Here is a 19752-nt window from a genome sequence, read left to right on the forward strand (position 1 = left end):
AATGATCTTCTGGCTTGTGCTGTGGTGCTATTGATATACCATCTGACACAGTGCATTTCATTATTGTGAAAGTGTTTTGTTCAACTTGAATAATAAAATGACCAGACAACAAAAGGTAGAAAAAAATAATTTATTTTCTATTTTATGACTACAATGTGTCAGATTTGAAATGTGCATCTTCACAGAGCTGGTGTTAAGAGAGAACGTGAGCTAGGACCTAACAGAGAAGAAATGTATTTTTTTTGTTTCTTTTGTTTACAGCACAGCATTGGCAAGGGGTTGGAGAGGTTGTAACCCTATGTAATGTTAAACTGTAACCTATTCTGAGCTCTTTGGGGAGGATGGGCTATATAAATTAATACAATTGCTACAAATATTTTTTTATATTAGGGGTGGGGGGGAGGTGTTAAAAAATGATCGGCCCTGGGTGACCCATACCCTGGGTCACATACTGAGTTTGTGGGTCAGATCACTACAAGACACAACATTATAAGAATCTGTATTTGGGTTTGCAAGAGATTTATCTCCTATTGATAAAGAGGTGGAGAGATAGCCACTACACATGTTTCTATGTGGTTACTGCAGATGGGCAGACCAGATGGGCCATTTGGCCTTTATCTGCAGTCATGTTTCTATGTTTCTATATACATACTAGTCAAAATTAAATTTTTATATTTTGTCTCTCTTGCTTTGTCCAATTTGTTTAATTATCTTCTGTGTGGTCAGGGTGTAGCCCTGAGCCACAGTGACCCCTCTCAAGTCTTATTTACTATACATGCAGTGGGTTTCTGCCAGTAGGAGGTCAAGTGGACACCAGTTTTTAGATTACACATTCCTTAAACAGTTTCCAGACAGAAACTAATCTTTAACCCCAATCATTGCTTAAAAAAAACAAATCAACATCATAAAGTTCATCTATGACGGGCGTTCAATAATGTATCTATCTCAGTAGGAAAAGAGTTTTCAAATTTTTTTTATTTTTTAATATAGTCTCCTGATAATTCCATACACTTCATCCACTCTTTATGCAATGACTTTAACCCCTTTGAAAAGAATTCTTTTATATGACATTCAAACCAAGATGGCACAACTTCCTTGACGTCCATTACTTGAAAACTGCTGTCCACAGAGAGATTTCAACAAAATTCAGATCAGGAAATAATCCAAGGGAGCCAGGTGAGGTCCTTAAGAGTGAATGTGGGTTTCAGCAGCTGAGCCATTCTTGGAGGCAGCGTGTGACTGTCATGACATGTGCACCAGCACATTGTCATGAAGAAGCAGCACACCTGCTGTGAGTTTTCAATAACTTTTTCTTCTTGATCAACTCTTCCCGGTTATGGTTGTCTTGTGTGGCAAGAACTCCAGAAGCAAAAGTCCTTCATCTTCCTAGAAGACAGTTGCTATGACTTTGCCTGCAGAGTTTTCAGTCTTGAACTTTTTTGGGGGGTGGGGAATGGCTTGTGCTTCCACTGCATTGACTCCATTTTGGACTAAGGTTCTCTGTGATAGACATCTCATCTCCAGTCACCAAAAAAAATAAAAAATAAAATTTCATAGAGCATCTTGGTCTTCATAGAACATCTCCAAGTTCTCCTGACAGCACTGGAACCTTGTGGCCTTCTGACATGGCATCAGCATTCTTGGAACTCATCTTGCACTAACCTTGGACATGCCCAACTTTTTATAAATTATTTTTCAAACTGTACCTGCCGAGATGCTCATCTCTTCAGCTATTCGATAAACCTTAATTCGTCTGATGGTTGATGTGGATACTTTTCTTAACATTGATTGAATAAATAAAAGAAGATCAAGAACATTGTGTTCCGTCCACAATTTGTTTTGTTGTTGGAAAATTAAATGCTCAACTTTCTTGCACATTTCTGTGAAAGTTGCTTCCACAGGTCGGCCAGTGTGAGGGTCATCTTCAATGGATTCTCTACCACACTTAAATGGCTTGCTCCAGAATTTTACTTTGAAGGATGATAGGGCAGACTCACCATAAACTGCAGTCATGCACTCATGGATCTCCATTGGCTTCTTTCCCTTCTTTTGTGAGAAATTTTATCACTGAACAGTGCTCCAAATCTAGCATTTTTTTTTACTTGATTTGCACAAAAGACTCTCCTGATATCCTGTCCCTTGGAATGTTAGACTCGCACTAAGCTGCAACTGCAAGAGTAACCTTGAGAAATGTCAACACACAACACACTTGCTATTTTCTTTTATACTCAGATATATAAATTATTGAACACCCCTCATATATCAGCTCTACACAATAGCACCATCCTCTTAGAAAGCTCTGCTTTTACAATGAAGTCTTAACGCCAATTACTTGACTAAATGATCATTATGCACATGTTATTACCATACAAACTAGCATAATTATTTAATACACAATCACATAACTAAAAATCTCATTAGATATAGCAGGTAAAGAATATAGCAATGCCTTTTCACCATGAAAGTTTAACATCATAAGTTTACTAATTTGGGCCACAGCCACACTGAAGCTGCCTGGGAAACAGTAATGCTATCCTCGGTATTAGAAGATATTAGCGAGGTACAGTTTCTCCCAGGAAAGTGCAAACCTGTCTACTGCTTGATAATTTGCTTATATGATTTAGTTCAGTAGAATGTTTGAAGTATAGTGGTTCCTTGGTTTATGAGCATAATTCGTTCCAGAAGCATGCTCGTAATCCAAAGTATTCATATATAAAAGCGAGTTTCCCGATAGGAAGTAAGGGAAACTCGCTTGATTCGTTTCCCCCCCCCCCCCACCCCCGAGGCCACTGGTGCTGTTCCACCTTCCCCCCCACCCCCGAGGCCACCGGCGCAGTTCCACCCCCCACCCCCCTGAGAACCGGCATCGCCCCCCCTGATCACGTCACCCCCCCACCACGATCCGGCATCCCCCACCCACCCAAACACAATTCCTTACCCCGATCTGGCAACAGCACCAAGGTACAGGACATGCACCGGTACCCAAAGATCCTGCCTCTTGCCTGGGCTGGGCCTTGAGCATCTGCACATGCTCAAGGCCTTCTGGTTCTCGCACTCTCTGAGAATCTCAACCAGAGCAGGAGCCAGAAGGCCTTGAGCATGCGCAGATGCTCAAGGCCCAGCCCAGGCAAGAGGCAGGATCTTTGGGCACTGGCATCTCCTGTGCCTTGGTGCTGGTGCCAGATTGGGGTAAGGGATTATGTTGGGGCGGGCGGGGGATGCCGGATCACGGGGGGGCTCACAAATCGAGTCAATGCTTGGTTTGCGAGGCACGATTTGCAGGAATGTTTTGCTCGTCTTACAAAACACTCACAAACTGCGGTTTGACTGTAGTTTGAATAGGAAATTAGCAGTTTGATTTGAACCTATAGCTGAACTTCTCTTTCCCTATCCATGTCCCCACATACCAGTATGCAAGTCCTTCCCTTGCATGCATGTGTCATCTTTAAGGAAAATTCCCCTAGATTTAGAAGAAAACTCATTTCCCTATCAAATGCTTTGGCATTTAACACTGCATTTTTCTGCATTTGAAGGGACTGCTGCTGAAATATTTTGGGATGAGTATGCAATGATACTGCACAGCAAGCATGCTGAAGTAGCTGTGAAAGCATGGTTCGAGGAAGATGGTATTTCTACTTTTTGCAAATCTGAATCACCACCTATGGTGTAGAGTACCTTCTCAGATAATAGCTGTAGACTTTTATGCAGTGATCCCAGCAGTCCAGGACTAGCAGCTGTCCCTTTGGTGTAACTGAAACTCCAACAGGGCAGACAAGTCCCTCTCGGATTAAGATATTGTGGCCACCATCTTTAGGAAAATGTAGAATTTCCTTACGACCACAATCTGCAACAATAAGGTCCCCTCTTACATCCACACACATCCCCGAGATGCACCGAAAATCCTCATTCTCAGAGAAAAAGTGGCTGATCTGACGACCCAGCTGCCCATCTGGTCCTACAGAACCAATGGAGAACCCCCCTTCAAGATGATGTTCATGCTGTCTGTTCTCAAGGTTCAAACCCAAACCTTGGGTAAAATACACAGTCCCTTCAGAATCACAGGTCACAAACTTTGGCCGCACTGCACTGCACAAACGATTATATTTAACAACCCCAATGCCACTGTCTACAGTAAGACACCACAACTTTCCCCCTTCCACATCAGTCACCACAAACTGTCCTGAGGGCATAGCAGTAATGCCCCATGGCTTGCTGAGTTGTGTTCTATGACAGGCAACACATTGTCCATCTGTGGTATACACTTTAACAGAATTATCATAGTTGTCTGTCACACCTATCAGTCCATGACAGTTCACAGTAATAGAGAGCGGTATCAAATTTGGTAGATCTGCCCCTAGAAAACTCAGCACAAAATTATCAATGCCACTCGGGTTGCGTCTGATCTCTTTCAAAAATCCTTTCCGGTTAAAAATCTGGATCCTGAAATTTCCACGATCTGCTACCAGTACCTCTCCATGGGCAGTGACATGTAGGCTAAGTGGAAGATTAAACATCCCAGACATGCTGCCTTTGGAGCCCATCTTTCTTAGCAGATGACACTGTTGAATGCCACATGCAGTTTCGGATAATCTTGATCTGGCAGGGGATGAATTTGGAGACAGGCTTCTAGCCTCATCTAATGACATATCCATATTCTTAAATGTCACAGATGAGATGATGGGTTCTGGGATAGTTTCTTCTAAGTTGACTGTGTAAGGCTTCTTGACCACCTGTCCAACCTGTAATGGACCTACACGACCTACCTTGAGGAGTTCCACTTCCTGCAATGTCAGCTCCAGAGGCAGGTTAGCATTCAGCACAGATTCTTCTTCTTCTTCTTCTTCTACTGTTTCTTCTAAAAGTGTCGTGTCTGCTTGTTTTACTTTGGCTAGGAGATAATCACATCTGGACACTATTTGCACTTCTGTAACATTCAGTAGGTATGCCTGCTCCTCTAGAATCTGGGAATTTACTTTTTCAATTTCAGATAATGAATCTGTAAAAAACTTGCGCGAACTTGCTAGTTCTTCCTGGACCCGAAGCTCCTCTTTTTCATAGTCCTGAAGCATTGCTTTATACTTAATCTTTAGATCCTTTGACAGACCTCCCAGAGAAGCCTTTCTTTTCTGCAAATCTGCCATTAGCTGATGTAGGTTGGCCAGCTTTTCTTCAAATCCCTTTCTTATTTCTTTGGCAGCCTCTCGGACTGACACAACAGTATGTCCTTTATGAAGGTGCTCAGCTTCTTTACAGTACTCACAGAGCACCAAGCCACAGTTTCTGCAGAACTGCCTGGGTAGCCTCCACTTGCACAGTTTGCACATGAGAAGGTTCATTGCTTCACTCCAGCCAGCAGTGTCAATGATTTTCAATACTGTCAGATTGTCTGGCAGTTGGATTACTTTTGGTATGTAGGTTATCTTACTGCAAAATGGACAACGTATCCCATTGATGCTGTTTGCTAGGAGCTTCTCCACGCATTGTCTACAGACGGTATGACCACAGTGCAAGAGCTTAGGCCTTAACTGTTCCTCTGTAAATGTTTCCATGCAAATAGGACACTCCAGGACCTCACGGAGTGCATCTGGGTTCAAACTCTGAGCGTTTGCCATGGTATTTCAGGGTAGCTTCTTCTACAGACTACAAACAAAAAATAATATTTTATAATACAGTACTTGAATCTTTCCTACATTAAAAGGGAGATTTCATTTCTCCATAGTGCTAAAAAGATATTTTTACAGTTGAATATAGTTTAACAATTTATCAATCTGTGTAAAACTAAAAAGTTACATGGGTTGCTGCAGAGTCTGGCTGGTGAGATGAATCTGTTAATCTTGCACATAGATGGTTCTATTAAGTGGCAGTTTTAAGTGATCAGAAGTAGTTTACTTGCATAATTTATAAATGAAATTGAAAAAAAAACCCCTAATATAATCCTTGTCTCCCCTACTCCAAACAGCTGTAACTATCCTGACTTAATCACATCATTGTGAATTTAAAAAGCAGCATAATCATCTACCTCCCCTTGTCAAATCCCTGGATGTATAAAGGCAACAGCAGGAAAACATAATAAAGCAAAGCTGCACATGCATTAAACCATTTCTTTTTATTTTCATGCTGGAAACTAGAATGAAAATGGCCCAGCTGAAATTAGAGCCAGGTCGTTGCATCCACATCACAGAATTACAAGGGGTGGGCCTAACCCACCGAATTTAAAGTCTTGCTAGATAGTATTGAGCATTGATAAAACTGAGGTAAAACGCTAGTATGCTGTGGGAAAAAATTTGGGAAGCCCAATTTATACTATGCTTACTACTAATCAGAGTATTGCTAAAACAGTTATTTACCTATTCTTATGTAGGTCTACAATTGACACTGCTTTAGAAGAGTGCAGACCCTGACGCTCTTGAATAGTCCTGAGCTTCTGCACTGGGGAGTGCTTTTTGGCTCACAACTCAGAAAGGCTTTTTTTTTAATTTTTTAAACACCCTTCTCAAGACAGCTAGCTAAGTCTCTACAGTATAACTGGATTCTTCCCAGTCTCTCTCTGAACCTCAGCGGGCAGTAACGAAAAAAAGCAATGCATTGTAATGTGATGCAGTGTATTTTAACTGTCCACATTAATTCTGTTGATTATCATTATTTTTCCCCCACATACCTATAAAGAAAATCAAACCAATGTCGGGCAGATAGTTTCCTTTTTAGGTACGAAAATTTTGGTTTAGGGTCCCCCCCCCCCTTCCTATTATAAACAAATTTATGAAAATTTCAAGCCTAGATTGAAATTATGTCCATGTCAGTTCCTACTCAGAGTCCAAGCTATATTTATCTAAGTAAAATCGTTTACCTTCAGAAGCAGGGCCAACTATGAAATGTCTAGCACCAGACCTGGATAAAGCAAGGTGGTGCGATTCAGGGCATACATGTAATTAAGGGGTGACCAAATGCCACCTCCCTTTTTACCCCAGTGAAAGGCGTCTTACCAGTCCCGAGTCCTTACTCTCGAGCCAGAGCCGGAACCAGCTCGAAATTCTGCTCCGGACAACTAAGGCGCCCCGCCCCCAATCTCCAGTGATTCCGCATGACGTCAAGACGCAACTGGACGGAGCCAATTAACGTAAGACTGATCAGCAGCTTCTACTTCCTTTTCCTCCTCCGGCTGAGTCTAAGGTCGGAGCGGCCGGCTGCTGGTCTATGTTATAACGTTGCAAAGGCGGTAGTGACATGTGGGGGAATATAGTAGGAAGAGACCATAAATACAGTATTAATTACGCACGTCCTCAATCTAGTGCCTCACTCTCCAAACAAGGAATGATAACAAATTTGAACCGTTGCTATTCTTTTGGTACGCATGCATTCAGCAAAGAGAGTGAGATAGTCTCTGACTTTGCTATGCTGCCCTGTTTAACCACAACAGTAAATATCAGGTCTCAGTCGGGCTGGAAGTTCTTATATGTGTGGTGAAGAAAGGGACTCGGAAGCACTGAATTTGCTGTAGGACAGCTTCAGCACAGTAGCTAAAGTCACAGTAAAGAATAAAGTTAAATTTGGAGGGCGACCAAAATCAGTTTCTTCCACTGAAACTGAGTGAAATGGTGTGGTAGTATACCATTTAATATAGAGTTAAATAGAAACAAAACAAAAGGAATAAAAATATCATCTTTTTTTATTGAACTAACTTAGGGCTAGATTCACTAAGCAAACCGAACCGATAGGTTTGTGACCCCTTTGCAACCCAATTCACTAACCTGTGTACCGATCCGATTCTGATCCGTGCGTGCAAATGAGAGGAAACGGCATGCAAAGTAGGCAAGGACACGAGTCACTAAACAAAAATCTTGAACACCGACTGGGCTGGCCAATCAACAAGAAGCGACTGCTGAGGACCAGTCGCTCATGTCCTTTCCCACTGTCCTGCCAGCCCCGAAATAAACCTGGGCTCTGCCTCCCCACTCTCCTGCTTTCTGCCGTGACCTGCTCTCTGCCTCCCCCGACTCTGGCTCTCCGCTGCGACCTGCTCTCTGCTTCCCCTGACTCTCTTTCTCTGGCTTCCTGCTCTCTTGCTTTCTACCGCGACCTGCTCTCTGCCTCCCCTGACTCTCTCTGGCTCTCCTGCTCTCCGCTGCGACCTGCTCTCTGCTTCCCCTGGCTCTCTCTCTCTGGCTTCCCTGCTCTCCGCCGTGACCTGCTCTCTGCCTCCCCCGATACTCTCTCTGGCTCCCCAATTCACTAACCTGCCCGATCGTGACTGATCCGGACAGAGCTGATTGATTCAGGAAGCAAGAATATTCTAATGGGGGCGATCAGAGGCACGCCCCCATCCACCGACACGGATCACTAGGTAGCGATCCCAACGCATGCACAGACCATCTACTTTGCCTGTAGATGGTCTGTGCATGTGTTTGCTGTCTGTTGCCTTTTTTTTTTTTTTTTACTGGCCCTGACTCACCTGCTCTCTATCTCCCTTTCCTGCAGTGCGAGCCTGTGGTTTTATCATGTCCCATCCCCGCAAACCATCTGATCCCATCCACATAAGCCTCGAATAGTTTTACACTGAACTTATATTAAAGTATAAAAAGAAATAATATTCTGTACAATTGTCAATTTAGAAATCAACGTCTTCTCCCCACTCTCTCTCTTCCCCATTTCCCTTCAGCGTCCTCTGCCCACTCTCTCCACTTCCCTTCAGTGCATGCACATAAAAACAAGCAAGCAATTGTATATCATTTTCATTCTATTCATTCATAGAAATTAAAGTCTAAATAATGCCAGTCACATAACAAAACATGATTTTACAAAAATAATCTGCACAGTCAAGCCTGCAAGGATTACTAGATGTCTTTCAGCAGCTCCCCTCCCTCCCTCCCTCCCCCTTACCTTCGTGGCCAAGTCAAAATGATCTACCAACAATAAAATTTAAAAAAACAAAGCACACTGTACGAAGAGAAAATGTTAATTATCATTTATATTCCGCAGGTTTTCAAAGAGGTCAAGATAAATGACTTTATGCAATGTCATCTCAGTAACAACTACACAAAAATAGACAAATATACCCCCTCCCTTTATACTAAACCGCAATAGCGGTTTTTAGCGCAGGGAGTTGCGCTGAATGCCCTGCGCTGCTGTCGATGCTCATAGGCTCCCTGCGCTAAAAACCGCTATTGCGGTTTAGTAAAAGGGGGCCATAGTACAAAATATAGACAGCATTTTGATCACTAAATTGAAAATAAAATAATTTTTCCTACCTTTGTTGTCTGGTAATTTCATCAGTCGCTGGTTGCACTTTATTCTTCTGACTGCATCCAATATTTCTTCCCTTCTTTCAACCTCCTGTAAGCTTCCCCTCCTCCAGACCTCATTCCCTCACCCAACTTTTTCTTTCTTTCACCCTGCCCCCTTCTTTCTTTCTCTCGCCATGACCATGCCCCCTTTCTTTCTGTATGTCTCTCTCTCTTTCCGTGCCCTCTTTTCTTTTTCTTTCTTTCTCCATGCCCCCTTTCTGTCTGTCTTTTTCTCTCCTTGCATTCCTTCTTTCTGTCTCTCCCATCTCCTTTCTTTCTGTCTCCCTGCCCTCCCTCAAGCCACCACCATTAGGGAACAGGCCACCACCGCTGCAATCGGGGAATAGGCTGCCACAGCCGCCATCGGCGAACTGGCCGCCGCCAAATTCTGAGCCCTCCCTGCTTCTCCGTAAAGAGGACGCTGAAGCACAGGGCCGACCAACTTTCGCCACCCGACGTCAATTCTAATGTCAGAGAGGAAGATCCAAGTCAGCCAGGCAGCCTCAAGTGGCTAAAGAGCCGCATGTGGTTCGTGAGCCACAGTTTGTCGACCACTGACCTAGAAGAATCAAAGCAAGGAGACTTTCGGTTTTGAAAACAAAACAAATCAATTAAAAAAAAAAAAAAAAAGGCTTGAAAAAGGAACCAATGAAGTTCAATCAGGAGTGGAGACAGACACATGGTTGAACTTTGAACTGTTTAAAATTAATCTGGCTGCTGTATTTTGCAAAAATTGAAACTTTTTAGGAATATTAGGTTATTAGGTTGTTGTTTTTTTATATACCGCCTATCAAGGTTATCTAAGCGGTTTTACAATCAGGTACTCAAGCATTTTCCCTATCTATCCTGGTGGGCTCACAATCTATCTAACGTACCTGGGGCTATGGAGGACTGAGTGACTTGCCCAGGGTCACAAGGAGCAGCGCGGGTTTGAACCCACAACCCCAGGGTGCTGAGGCTGTAGCTCCAACCGCTGCGCCACACATTCCTCCGAATAGTAATTCCATTGTAAAGTGAGTTGCAGTTTTGTGATAACTATTCAAATAGTTATACAGTTAGGGCCTGATTCTATATATAGCACCCAAAAAATTGGTGCCTACTAGAATGGTTTTTAATGCAATTCTACAAGTTGCTTATACCTTATAGAATTGTGCACCCATTTAGTCCAGCTAAAACCAAGCCTAAATGCCTCCTCCTAAGTTGTGCATGGATTGGGCATCTATAATAATAAAATGCTAAGCGCGCATGCGCACTCTTAACACCGTGTTGCCTGATCTGTAGTTCCGTGGCCAGCAGAATGCGCATGTGCGCTTACCACACATCTCTCTATCTCGCAGTGGGCTTGCCGGCTCCAGCCAGACAAAGTTCATTTTTTTGTTCAAAGTCCCCGCCGCGGCTCCTCTATCGAACTTCACCAGAGTTGGAGAAAACTTCCGACTCTGGCGGGGATCGAGAGAGGAGATGCAGCATCGGCTTTGAACTAAAAAATGAACTTTGGCTGGCCAGAGCTGACAAGCCCGCTGTGAGACAGAGACATGACTCCCTTACTGCCCCCCCCCCCCTCCCACGGTCTCGACTACAAACCTACCAATTCCAGCAGCGTGTGCAGCACTCTACACACACTGCTTCGGGGCCTTCTACTTCCCTGATATGCTCTGCCGCGTCTCTGATGATGTCATAAGGGACGTGCCAGAGTAAATCAGGGCAGTAGAAGGCCCCGAAGCAGCGTGTGTAGAGTGCTGCACATGTTGCTGGAATCGGCAGGTTTGTCGGGACCGTGGGTAGGGAAGAGGGGGCAGTAAGGGAGCCAGCCAGACCGCGGGAAGAGAAAGGGGAGGGAGGGGAAACGCTGCTGCTGCTGCACAGGGAAGTGGTGTGGGGGGAGGGAAATGGAGGGGTAGGGAATGCTGCTGCGTGGCTGCTGTACAGAGAAATGGAGGGGGAGGGAATACTGCTGTGGCTGCTGCACAGGGAAATGGGGGGAGAGAAATGCTGCTGCATAGCAGGCAGGGAGAGAGACAGATAGATAGAAAGAAATACAGCGGGAGGAAGGGAGACAGAAAGACATAGGGGCAGGGAGAGAAACAGAAAGACAGACAGACAAAGGGGGTCAGGGATAGAGACAGACAGAAAGAAAGACAGCGGGAGGGAAAGAGAGAGACAGAAATAAAGACAGACAGACATATATTCTAGCACCCGTTAATGTAACGGGCTAAAATACTAGTATTCTATAAAACTGTACATGGAGGGCATTTTCAATAGGACATCTAAGTCTGTTTGGATGTTTTGGGAAAGACATCTAAAAATCCAGTAGAGAAAATGCCCAAGATGTCTTATCTTTTTTAAATTATTATTAATTTTTTTAAAATTACCTTTTAGACATTTTAGCTTAGCAAGACATCTATTTTTTTTTGGGCCATTTTCAAAGAATCAGATGTTCAGATGAAACATGTCTAAATCAAGTCTTTTGCATATAGGAGGGCTAGCATTTTTAATGGACTGGACACACAGACACGCCAGCATAGCAGTGAGGCACCTTAAAGGTTGCCAGGTATACCTCTTACCATAACCCCTTTATAATATATGGTGAGCCCTCCAAAACTTTCTTAAAACCTACTATACCCACCTGTCTACCACCTTAATAGCCCTTATAGCAGTACAGTAGGATTTTGGTGGGCTCACACTTTCTACCATAAATGTAGTGGTTAGAGTAGGATATGGGCCTATGGTTCAGTACATCACCCACCAGGCTACTCCAGATAATTGCTGCTGTTATAGAGACAGGTATGTACTGTTTCATTTAGATCTTTGAGGGTGGAAGGGGAGTCAATGACCATTTTGCGAGTGTAGAGGGATTATACCTTAATTCCTCCAGTGGTCATATGGTCAATTTGGGTACCTTTAGAGACCCTTACTCGCTTTTAAAACAGTCTGACTCCAAATATCTAAATGGACATCTTAGTAAATGATTATCTCCACAAGACGCCCAAGTGCTAAGACCGCCCTAAGCCCACCCATAACACATCTCCAACATGCCCCCTTGAACTTTGGACACACTACAAACAAGAAGTCTAGCAAGACATCTAGAAAGTAAGACGTCCAAGTGCCATTTTTGGGGTGTCTTTCTTTTTTGAACATGAGCCCCATAACTTTTAGGAATGCCTATGATCCACCTATAATCTGCCCCTAGCCATACCCCAAATTCAAATTTGCTCACTTCAACTGGTGCATACTTTTTATAAAATTGTGCTTTTCAAGTTGTTCGTTTAACTTTTAATTAGTGCCGATTATCATCAGTTATGAGGTCTCAGTTGCCAATTATTGGGTACTGATTAGGCCAATAGTGGTTAGAGCTGCTGTCTCTGCACCCTGAGGTTGCACGTTTGATTCCCACTGCAGCTCTGTGTTACTCTGGACAAGACATTTGACATTTCATTGCTCCAGGTACAAAAATGTGTACCTATCTAAAATAAGTAAATCACTTTGATTGTAATTAAACAGAAAGCTGGTATATCAAGTCCCATCCCCTTTACCCTTTTTTAATCAAGTTGTGTGAGCAAATTAGCTGTATGCACCATTTTGCATGCACAACTTGGCTCTATTTACAGAATCTGGGGGGGATTATTGAACTGACTCAACAAGAGCTCTGTGCCCAGACAACTCTGGAATTTTGCAGAGAGTGCCAGGGTGGTCTGTAAGGATATTCAGGGATTATCAGCCCATGGAAGCCATTTTGTCCAAGTAACAGCCACTGTAATCCAGATAAATGGCTTTTTGGATATTGACTGGCAGATTTTTAAAAGCTTTTTGGAGCCAGTTCAGATCTTTTCGGAATGGTAGGCTTATAATGATGCTTGTTTTCCCAAATTTTGTCTGCCATTCTAAAGGGCATCTGTCTGCAGTATAACTGTGAGGAATGCTTTAGTCTTCTACCTTTGTCCTTGTTCTGAAAGTTTTGACTTATATTATTGAAATTGCTCTGTGAGTCCCCCCATTTTAACCACAAATACTCATTCTTAAACCAAATATAGAAATGAGAGACCTGGAAAAAACAGTTTTTATGTCCATAAGGAAATGTTCTTTCCACATGATTTTGATAATCTTCTAATTAACAAAAAGAACCAACAGTAACACAAATAGATCATTATGATCAACTTTAGAAAGGCTTTTCCTAAGTGTTATTGGATAGTAACACCACAAGATGGCAGCCAGAGTTCATAGTACATAATCTTAGCTTCAAGACCTTACTTTTAGGTCATGTTACCCAGCTTAAGCATCCTGAAGTTCACTTCAAACATGAGCTTCAGTTATGTGTTCAGATAATGGACTTCTTTTACACATAGTCACTTCTGACCATCTAACTCTAGAAGTATTCAGAAAAACAAACATGGTTTTCCAACCGTTAAGAGAATCAAAACTATATCCAATTTCTGTCGATCTTTTGCCTTCACATTTGTAAAAATTTGGAATGAGCTTCCGACTGAGATTAGATTACTCTCTCAATTACCAATCTTTCGGAAAATGTTAAAAACTCACTTATTTCAGAAATCTTTGATAGATTCATCTGTTTTAAATTCATGGTTGGAGTAGAAATTATCTTTCATTCTCTACTTGATATAAGGAAATCTTGTTAACTGAATCAAGCCCATTTTGAGGGATGAACTAAAGATTAAATTGGATTGGAACATAAGGAGTAACCATACCATTTTAGTACAAGCCCAAACACTTTCATATTCCCATTGTGGCTAGTTGGCAGGGTTGGCAGGGTCTTTCCTTAGCACACAAGAAGTGTTCCCTCCATTCATTCAGTTTTTTACACCACTCTCCCAGGTGAGCTCAGAATGGTTTACATAAATTTATTCAGGTACGCAAGCATTTTTCCCTGTCTGTCCTGGTGGGCTCACCTGGGGCAATGGGAGGATTAAGTGACTTGCCCAAGGTCACAGGGAGCAGTGCGGGTTTGAATCCACAACTTCAGGGTGTTGAGACTGTATCTTTAACCTCTACGCCACTCTCCCCCTCATGACTCTGATGATGTCATAAAGAGCATCTGCCACATAATCTACTCCTGCCAATAGGAGCTGGGGTAAAAGCTCATCACCCACCAGCTCAAGACTCCGCAATCTGGAATGATAGATGTGTGTCATGAAGGAAGCTGCCTAAGCTGCGTGTGTGTGTGCACACAGTCAGAAATGGAGCACATACACAGAGCAACTGCATGAACAAAATTTTTACTGGCTTGGAAGGCATGGAAGTTACATGGAAGTTGCTGTTTCAAGATGTATATGTGGGGAGCACTCGAACAGTGGGGTAAAATATGGGGTGTGTGGTACAGTGATACCAGATGCCTCTCTCCCTTGCTACACCACTGCTGATATTCAGTGCTGGCCCAATATGCTATTAATTCCAGAAAGAAGGTGTACAAAATGTAACATACTACTATTAATTGTTTTTAGAATGCTACCAGATGTACACAGCACTGTAAAGTCACAAAGGAGATAGATAGTCCCTGCTCTGGTAAGCTTATAATCTTAACAATCAAGGCAGACAAACAAGATGCCAGGGTAGGGGGTTAAAGTTAGAGGGGATGATTAAATTGCTGGCAGAAGGGAATAAGGCTATGAGTTGAAGGCTGTCTCAATAAGGTGGGTTTTCAGCCTACTTTTGAATAAGAGAAGGGAAGGGGCGTGGTGGATAGACTCAGATAGTATATTCCAGGCATACAGGCAGTGAGCTGAAAGGAATGAAGTATAGAATTGGAAATGGAGGAGGGTCGAGAAGGTTGTATAGGGTATGGGGAGGTGGGTCAAGAAAGGGAGGATATGCAGGTTCTACCTGAGATGTTAGGTTGAAGGAAAAAGGCAAGGTGGGAGGTGAAAGGTCAGGAGAATGGAAGTTGGAAAGGGGAGAAGGATGGAACTTTGTGGCAAATTCAAGGGAAATCTTGTGAACCTTGTCATGGAAGAATTCAGCCATTTATCTGGGGAGAAAGACAAGAAGGGGTTAGTGGAGGAGGTGCTTTGAAGAGGGAGTTCAGCATGGCAAAGAGACAGCAGGGGTTGGAAGAAAGGGAGTTAGTTAACTGGATGTAGTAGTTTTGCTTGGCCAGCTTAAGAGCAAAATTAAAGGAAGTCAGCATAAATTTAAAGTGAAGGAAGTCAACATGTGTGCGAGATTTAAGCTAAAGGCACTCGGCAGAGCGAGTACAGGAACATGAGTATCAGATACTGGAAGTGAGACCAAGGCTGAGGTTTCGTACACCTGTTAGAGTGGGGAGCAGGGGGAGCAAGGGTGTCTAGTGCACAAGAAAGTTTAGTGTCATGGAGATCTCTGTCAACTATAGACAATCCAATTGATATAAGAACATAAGAATAGCCTTACTGGATCAGAGCAAATGTCCATCAAGCCCAATAGCCCGTTCTCACGGTGGCCAATCCAGGTCACCAGTACCTGGCCAAAACCCAAAGAGTAGCAACATTCCATTCTACCGATCCAGGGCAAGCAGTGGCTTACTCCATGTCTTTCTCAATAATAGACTATGGACTTTTCCTCCAGAAAACTGTCCAAACCTATCTTAAAACCAGTTATGCTTTCTGCTCTTACCACAACCTCTGACAATTCGTTCCAGAGCTTAACTATTCTCTGAATGAAAAAATATTTCCTCCTATTGGTTTAAAAGTATTTTCCTGTAACTTCATGGAGTGTCCCCTAGTCTTTGTAATTTTTGACAGAGTGAAAAATCGATCCACTTGTACCCATTCTACTCCACTCAGGATTTTGTAGACTTCAATCATATCTCCCTTCAGCTGTCTCTTTTCCAAGCTGAAGAGCCCTAACCTTTTTAGTCTTTCCTCATTCGAGAGGAGTTCCATCTCCTTTATCATCTTGGCCACTCTTCTTTGAACCTTTTCTAGTGTCGCTATATCTTTCTTGAGATAAGGAGACCAGAACTGAATGCAATACTCCAGGTGAGGTCGCACCATGGAGCAATACAGAGGCATTATAACATTCTTTGTCTTGTTAACCATTCCTTTCTCTTGTTAACCATTCCTAATTCCTAGCATCTTGTTTGTTTTTTGACCGCCACCACACATCGAGTGGAAAGTTTCAGCGTATTGTCTACAATGACACCCAGATCCTTTTCTTGGGCGCTAACCCCCAAGATGGACCCTAGCATCTGGTAACTGTGATTTGGGTTATTCTTCCCAATGTGCTGCTGCCCAGTTAACTTGCTTATTGGCAGCTATCCAGCCATTTTCAATGGCACTTAAGCACTTACCTTCACTGAAAATGACCAGTTAGCACCTATGTTAGGATATATCTGGGCATTTCAAGGGTAGAGCCCGGTTATTTCCCAGTATTCAGAACTAACTGTCCAGTGTTAGTGCATAAATAAGACCACACAAATAACAGTCCTATCTTGATGTGCAAATGAATGGCTGGTTAACTCTGAATATCAGGTTAACTGGGCCTGTGCTAGCTGGTTATTCAGTGCTGGTGACAGGATAGGGTTCGGTATTGAATACCCTTATTCAGTGCCGGCAGTAGACCCAGCCGGCTGCATATGGGGGGGGGATGTGTTTTTGCATTCACTAGGTCTGTAGAATTATGGTTCTACACTTTTTGACTCTACTGTGGAAGTTTAACAGATAATTCTGGCAAAGTCTAGTAATTGTTAATGTTTGACTTATTCTTGCTGTACACCGCGCCTTGAGTGAATTCCTTCAAAAAGGCAGTAAATGCAAGGGGGTGCTGAAAAGTTCTCAGCCCAACCAATTTCTTAAATTCTGAGAGTTATTTTGCTACTGTAGCTGAAGAGTGAATTTTCAAGTGTGGAACTCCAAGCTGTCATCAACTTCCTATTCCTGCAGAAGAAAACTCTAAAGGAAATCCATGAATGCATGATGCAAACAATAATTGTCAAATGCCTATCATAAACGACAATGGAGAAGTTTTGTGAAAACTTTCAGCATTGAGATTTCAAGAACGAAGATGCAGCAAAGTCTAGGAAGCCTCAAACGGTGTCAACTCCTGAAATTGTTGACCATGTCCATAACCTGATTTTGGCAGATTGGCGAATATCAGCTAAAACAATTAATAATAATAATAATAACAGTTTATATACCGCAGGACCATGAAGTTCTATGCGGTTTACAAAGATTAGAAATGTTACAGATTGAGTGAATAAACAAAGTTACAGATTGAATGAATAAACAAAGTACAGATTTAGCGACAGGTAGTTCTTGCGCTCGGTTGTTAGGACTAAGATTGAATAGGTTGGTTTCCTAAGTATTTCAGGAATAGATGTGTTTTCAAGCGTTTCCTGAATTCTCCATAGGTAGTAGGCACAAGCAATTGTTCAAGGCCTTTACCCCATAATGCTGCTTGATGTGCGAGAAGATGTTGATGATAACTTTTAAATTTACAACCTCTAACCGGTGGAGAAACGAAGTTCAGGTGTGAGCTTCGCTTGTGTCTGTTGGTTGAGAAAGAGAAAAGGTCTGTTATGTATTTAGGGGATAAGCAATAGAGTACCTTGAAGCAAAAACAACCAAACTTGAATTTCACACGTGCCTCCATCGGTAGCCAGTGTAAAAGTCGATAAGAAGGTGTCACATGATCAAATTTCTTCAGTCCACAAAGTAATCTAGCCGCTGTATTTTGAACTAGTTGCAATCGCCACATGTACTTCTGGGGGAGTGCCAAGTAGGCGATGTTACAATAATCGAGTTGACTCACAATAAGGGATTGTACTAGAATTCGAAATGATGAGGCATCGAAGTAAGCTCTGATGGACCGAAGTTTCCAGAGGGTGTGAAAGATTTTTCTGATCAAGGAGTCTACCTGGTCTTTCATGGTCAGGTTCTGGTCCAGTGTTACACCAAATATCTTCATAGTGGGTTGAATTGGATAACTAAGGTTGTTGATGCACATTGGTGCTTTAGTGTCGAGTGGGTATGGCGCTGCTATGAAAAATTTTGTTTTCTCTGAGTTTAGTTTTAGTCTGAATTCGGTCATCCATTGCTTCATCCGATTTAATACTTCTGTTGCTTTGGGGGTGACTTCTGAGACAGAGTTGGTGAATGGGACAATTATTGAGATCCTACAGATATCCAGGGAACTTGGGTGTATAATCCACAAGAAGCTGGGTATGCAGAAGCTGTCAGCCAAGTGGGTGCCCAAATGTTTGAATGCTGACGAGAAATGACATTAAGTGGACACATCCAAGTTGATTTTGCAGCATTTTCAGTAGGGTGGTTCCAACTTTTTGGAACAATTAGTTGCTATTGATGAAACATGGTTACACCACTATGATCCCGAGACAAAACAACAGTTCATGCAATGGTGGCACTTAGATTCTTCAAGGCCAATGAAATTCAAGACTCAAAAGTCAGCAGAAAAAGGTCATGGCCACAGGGTTTGGGGATTAGAAAGTTATTGTAATGTCTGACTATCTTCCAAGGTGCCAAACAGTTAATGCAGAATACTACTGTAACTTGCTGTGCCGATTAAAGGAGGCATTGAAAGAAAAAAAAGGAGAGGGAAGCTGCAGAAAGGAGTTCTCTTTTTGCAAGACAATGCATCTACTCACAAGGCTGGTAGAACGATGGATGTTTTGATGCTGTTGGGGTTTCATTGCATAGAACATGCACTCTACTCACCAGACCTTGCTCCATCTGACTATTTTCTGTTTCCAAGCCTTTAAAAGAGTTTGAAATTATGACAATTTTCAAGTGATTCTGAGGTGATTGCAACAGCGGAGCAGTATTTCAGTGTCCAGACGTCAGAGTATTTTTTGGAAGGGTTACAGAAATTTTAGACACGGTGTGCCAAGTGTGTTGAACTTAAGAGTGAATATGTGGAATAACTTGTAAGTTCATGGCTCCATGTCATTCCCTCATAAATCCTAAGAAATAAATTATTAAATGATGTGTCTGCACTATAGCTACTCACCTTTTTTTTTTTTTTTTTTATAATCTCTCTCTATAGTTTCTCCTTTTATTTCTTCCTGTCTAAGGCAGAAACTTTGAGCCAGTGCTTAGTCCAAGACTTCTTAACGCAAAAGTGATGCCAAAGTTCTGCTTCCTTATGCAGTAACCAAATAATATGCTAACCAGTTCTGTTCAAAAAATGTGTGCTAACATAGGAGTGCACTTTGGACTCATGTGCATATGGGTCTGCACTGAGGCAGCTATATCTTACGCACTAGTTGGGACCTGGAATTGTCTGTGTACACATCTACACATGTACTATAATGCTATTGAGTCATTGAAGTGAATAAAATAGATTTGAGAAATAGATAAAGCTCACCCGTCTTGATTGGACATCTCCACTGTTTGTTTGGCTGTGTCTGACTTGTGGGAGGTGACACTCCTGTTCTGCACTACACTACAATTGTATTTTGCATAACATTTGTATGATACCAATATTTATGCATAGAGTAGCATGCTAGCACATGTGCTAATGTATG

At 42.5% G+C, this 19752-nt stretch overlaps 2 protein-coding genes across 12 annotated transcripts in view; one reads left to right on the forward strand and one right to left on the reverse strand.

Annotated features, from left to right (window-relative positions):
- The window catches only part of ASTN2 (astrotactin 2), a 1902914-nt gene that overhangs the window by 1519427 nt on the left and 363735 nt on the right, over positions 1–19752 (forward strand). The window contains exon 1 of one of the 10 annotated variants that reach the window (XM_033961684.1): positions 7049–7117. The exons of the other annotated variants lie outside the window; for them this stretch is intronic. The gene's annotated coding sequence lies outside the window, so the exon portion shown is untranslated. Of the gene's footprint in view, positions 1–7048; positions 7118–19752 lie in introns of those variants that run through there. 10 annotated transcript variants of the gene reach the window in all.
- Positions 3193–7117, reverse strand: TRIM32 (tripartite motif containing 32). 2 transcript variants are annotated; one of them, XM_033961685.1, is made up of 2 exons: positions 6984–7117; positions 3193–5640 (listed from the first exon to the last, which is right to left on the reverse strand). In XM_033961685.1, the coding sequence occupies exon 2, from the start codon at positions 5610–5612 to the stop codon at positions 3660–3662; it is 1953 nt and encodes a 650-aa protein (XP_033817576.1). In that variant the 5' UTR covers positions 5613–5640; positions 6984–7117; the 3' UTR covers positions 3193–3659. The 2 variants fall into 2 exon arrangements, with proteins under 2 accessions (XP_033817576.1, XP_033817577.1); XM_033961686.1 differs by lacking the exon at positions 6984–7117 and adding an exon at positions 6848–6979.

Source organism: Geotrypetes seraphini, chromosome 10, assembly GCF_902459505.1.
Source record: "Geotrypetes seraphini chromosome 10, aGeoSer1.1, whole genome shotgun sequence".
Lineage (NCBI taxonomy): Eukaryota > Metazoa > Chordata > Amphibia > Gymnophiona > Dermophiidae > Geotrypetes > Geotrypetes seraphini.

Coding starts and splice junctions, on each gene's coding strand:
- TRIM32 (XM_033961685.1), bottom strand. CDS start 5,612: ATGGCAAACGCTCAGAGTTTGAACCCAGATGCACTCCGTGAGGTCCTG.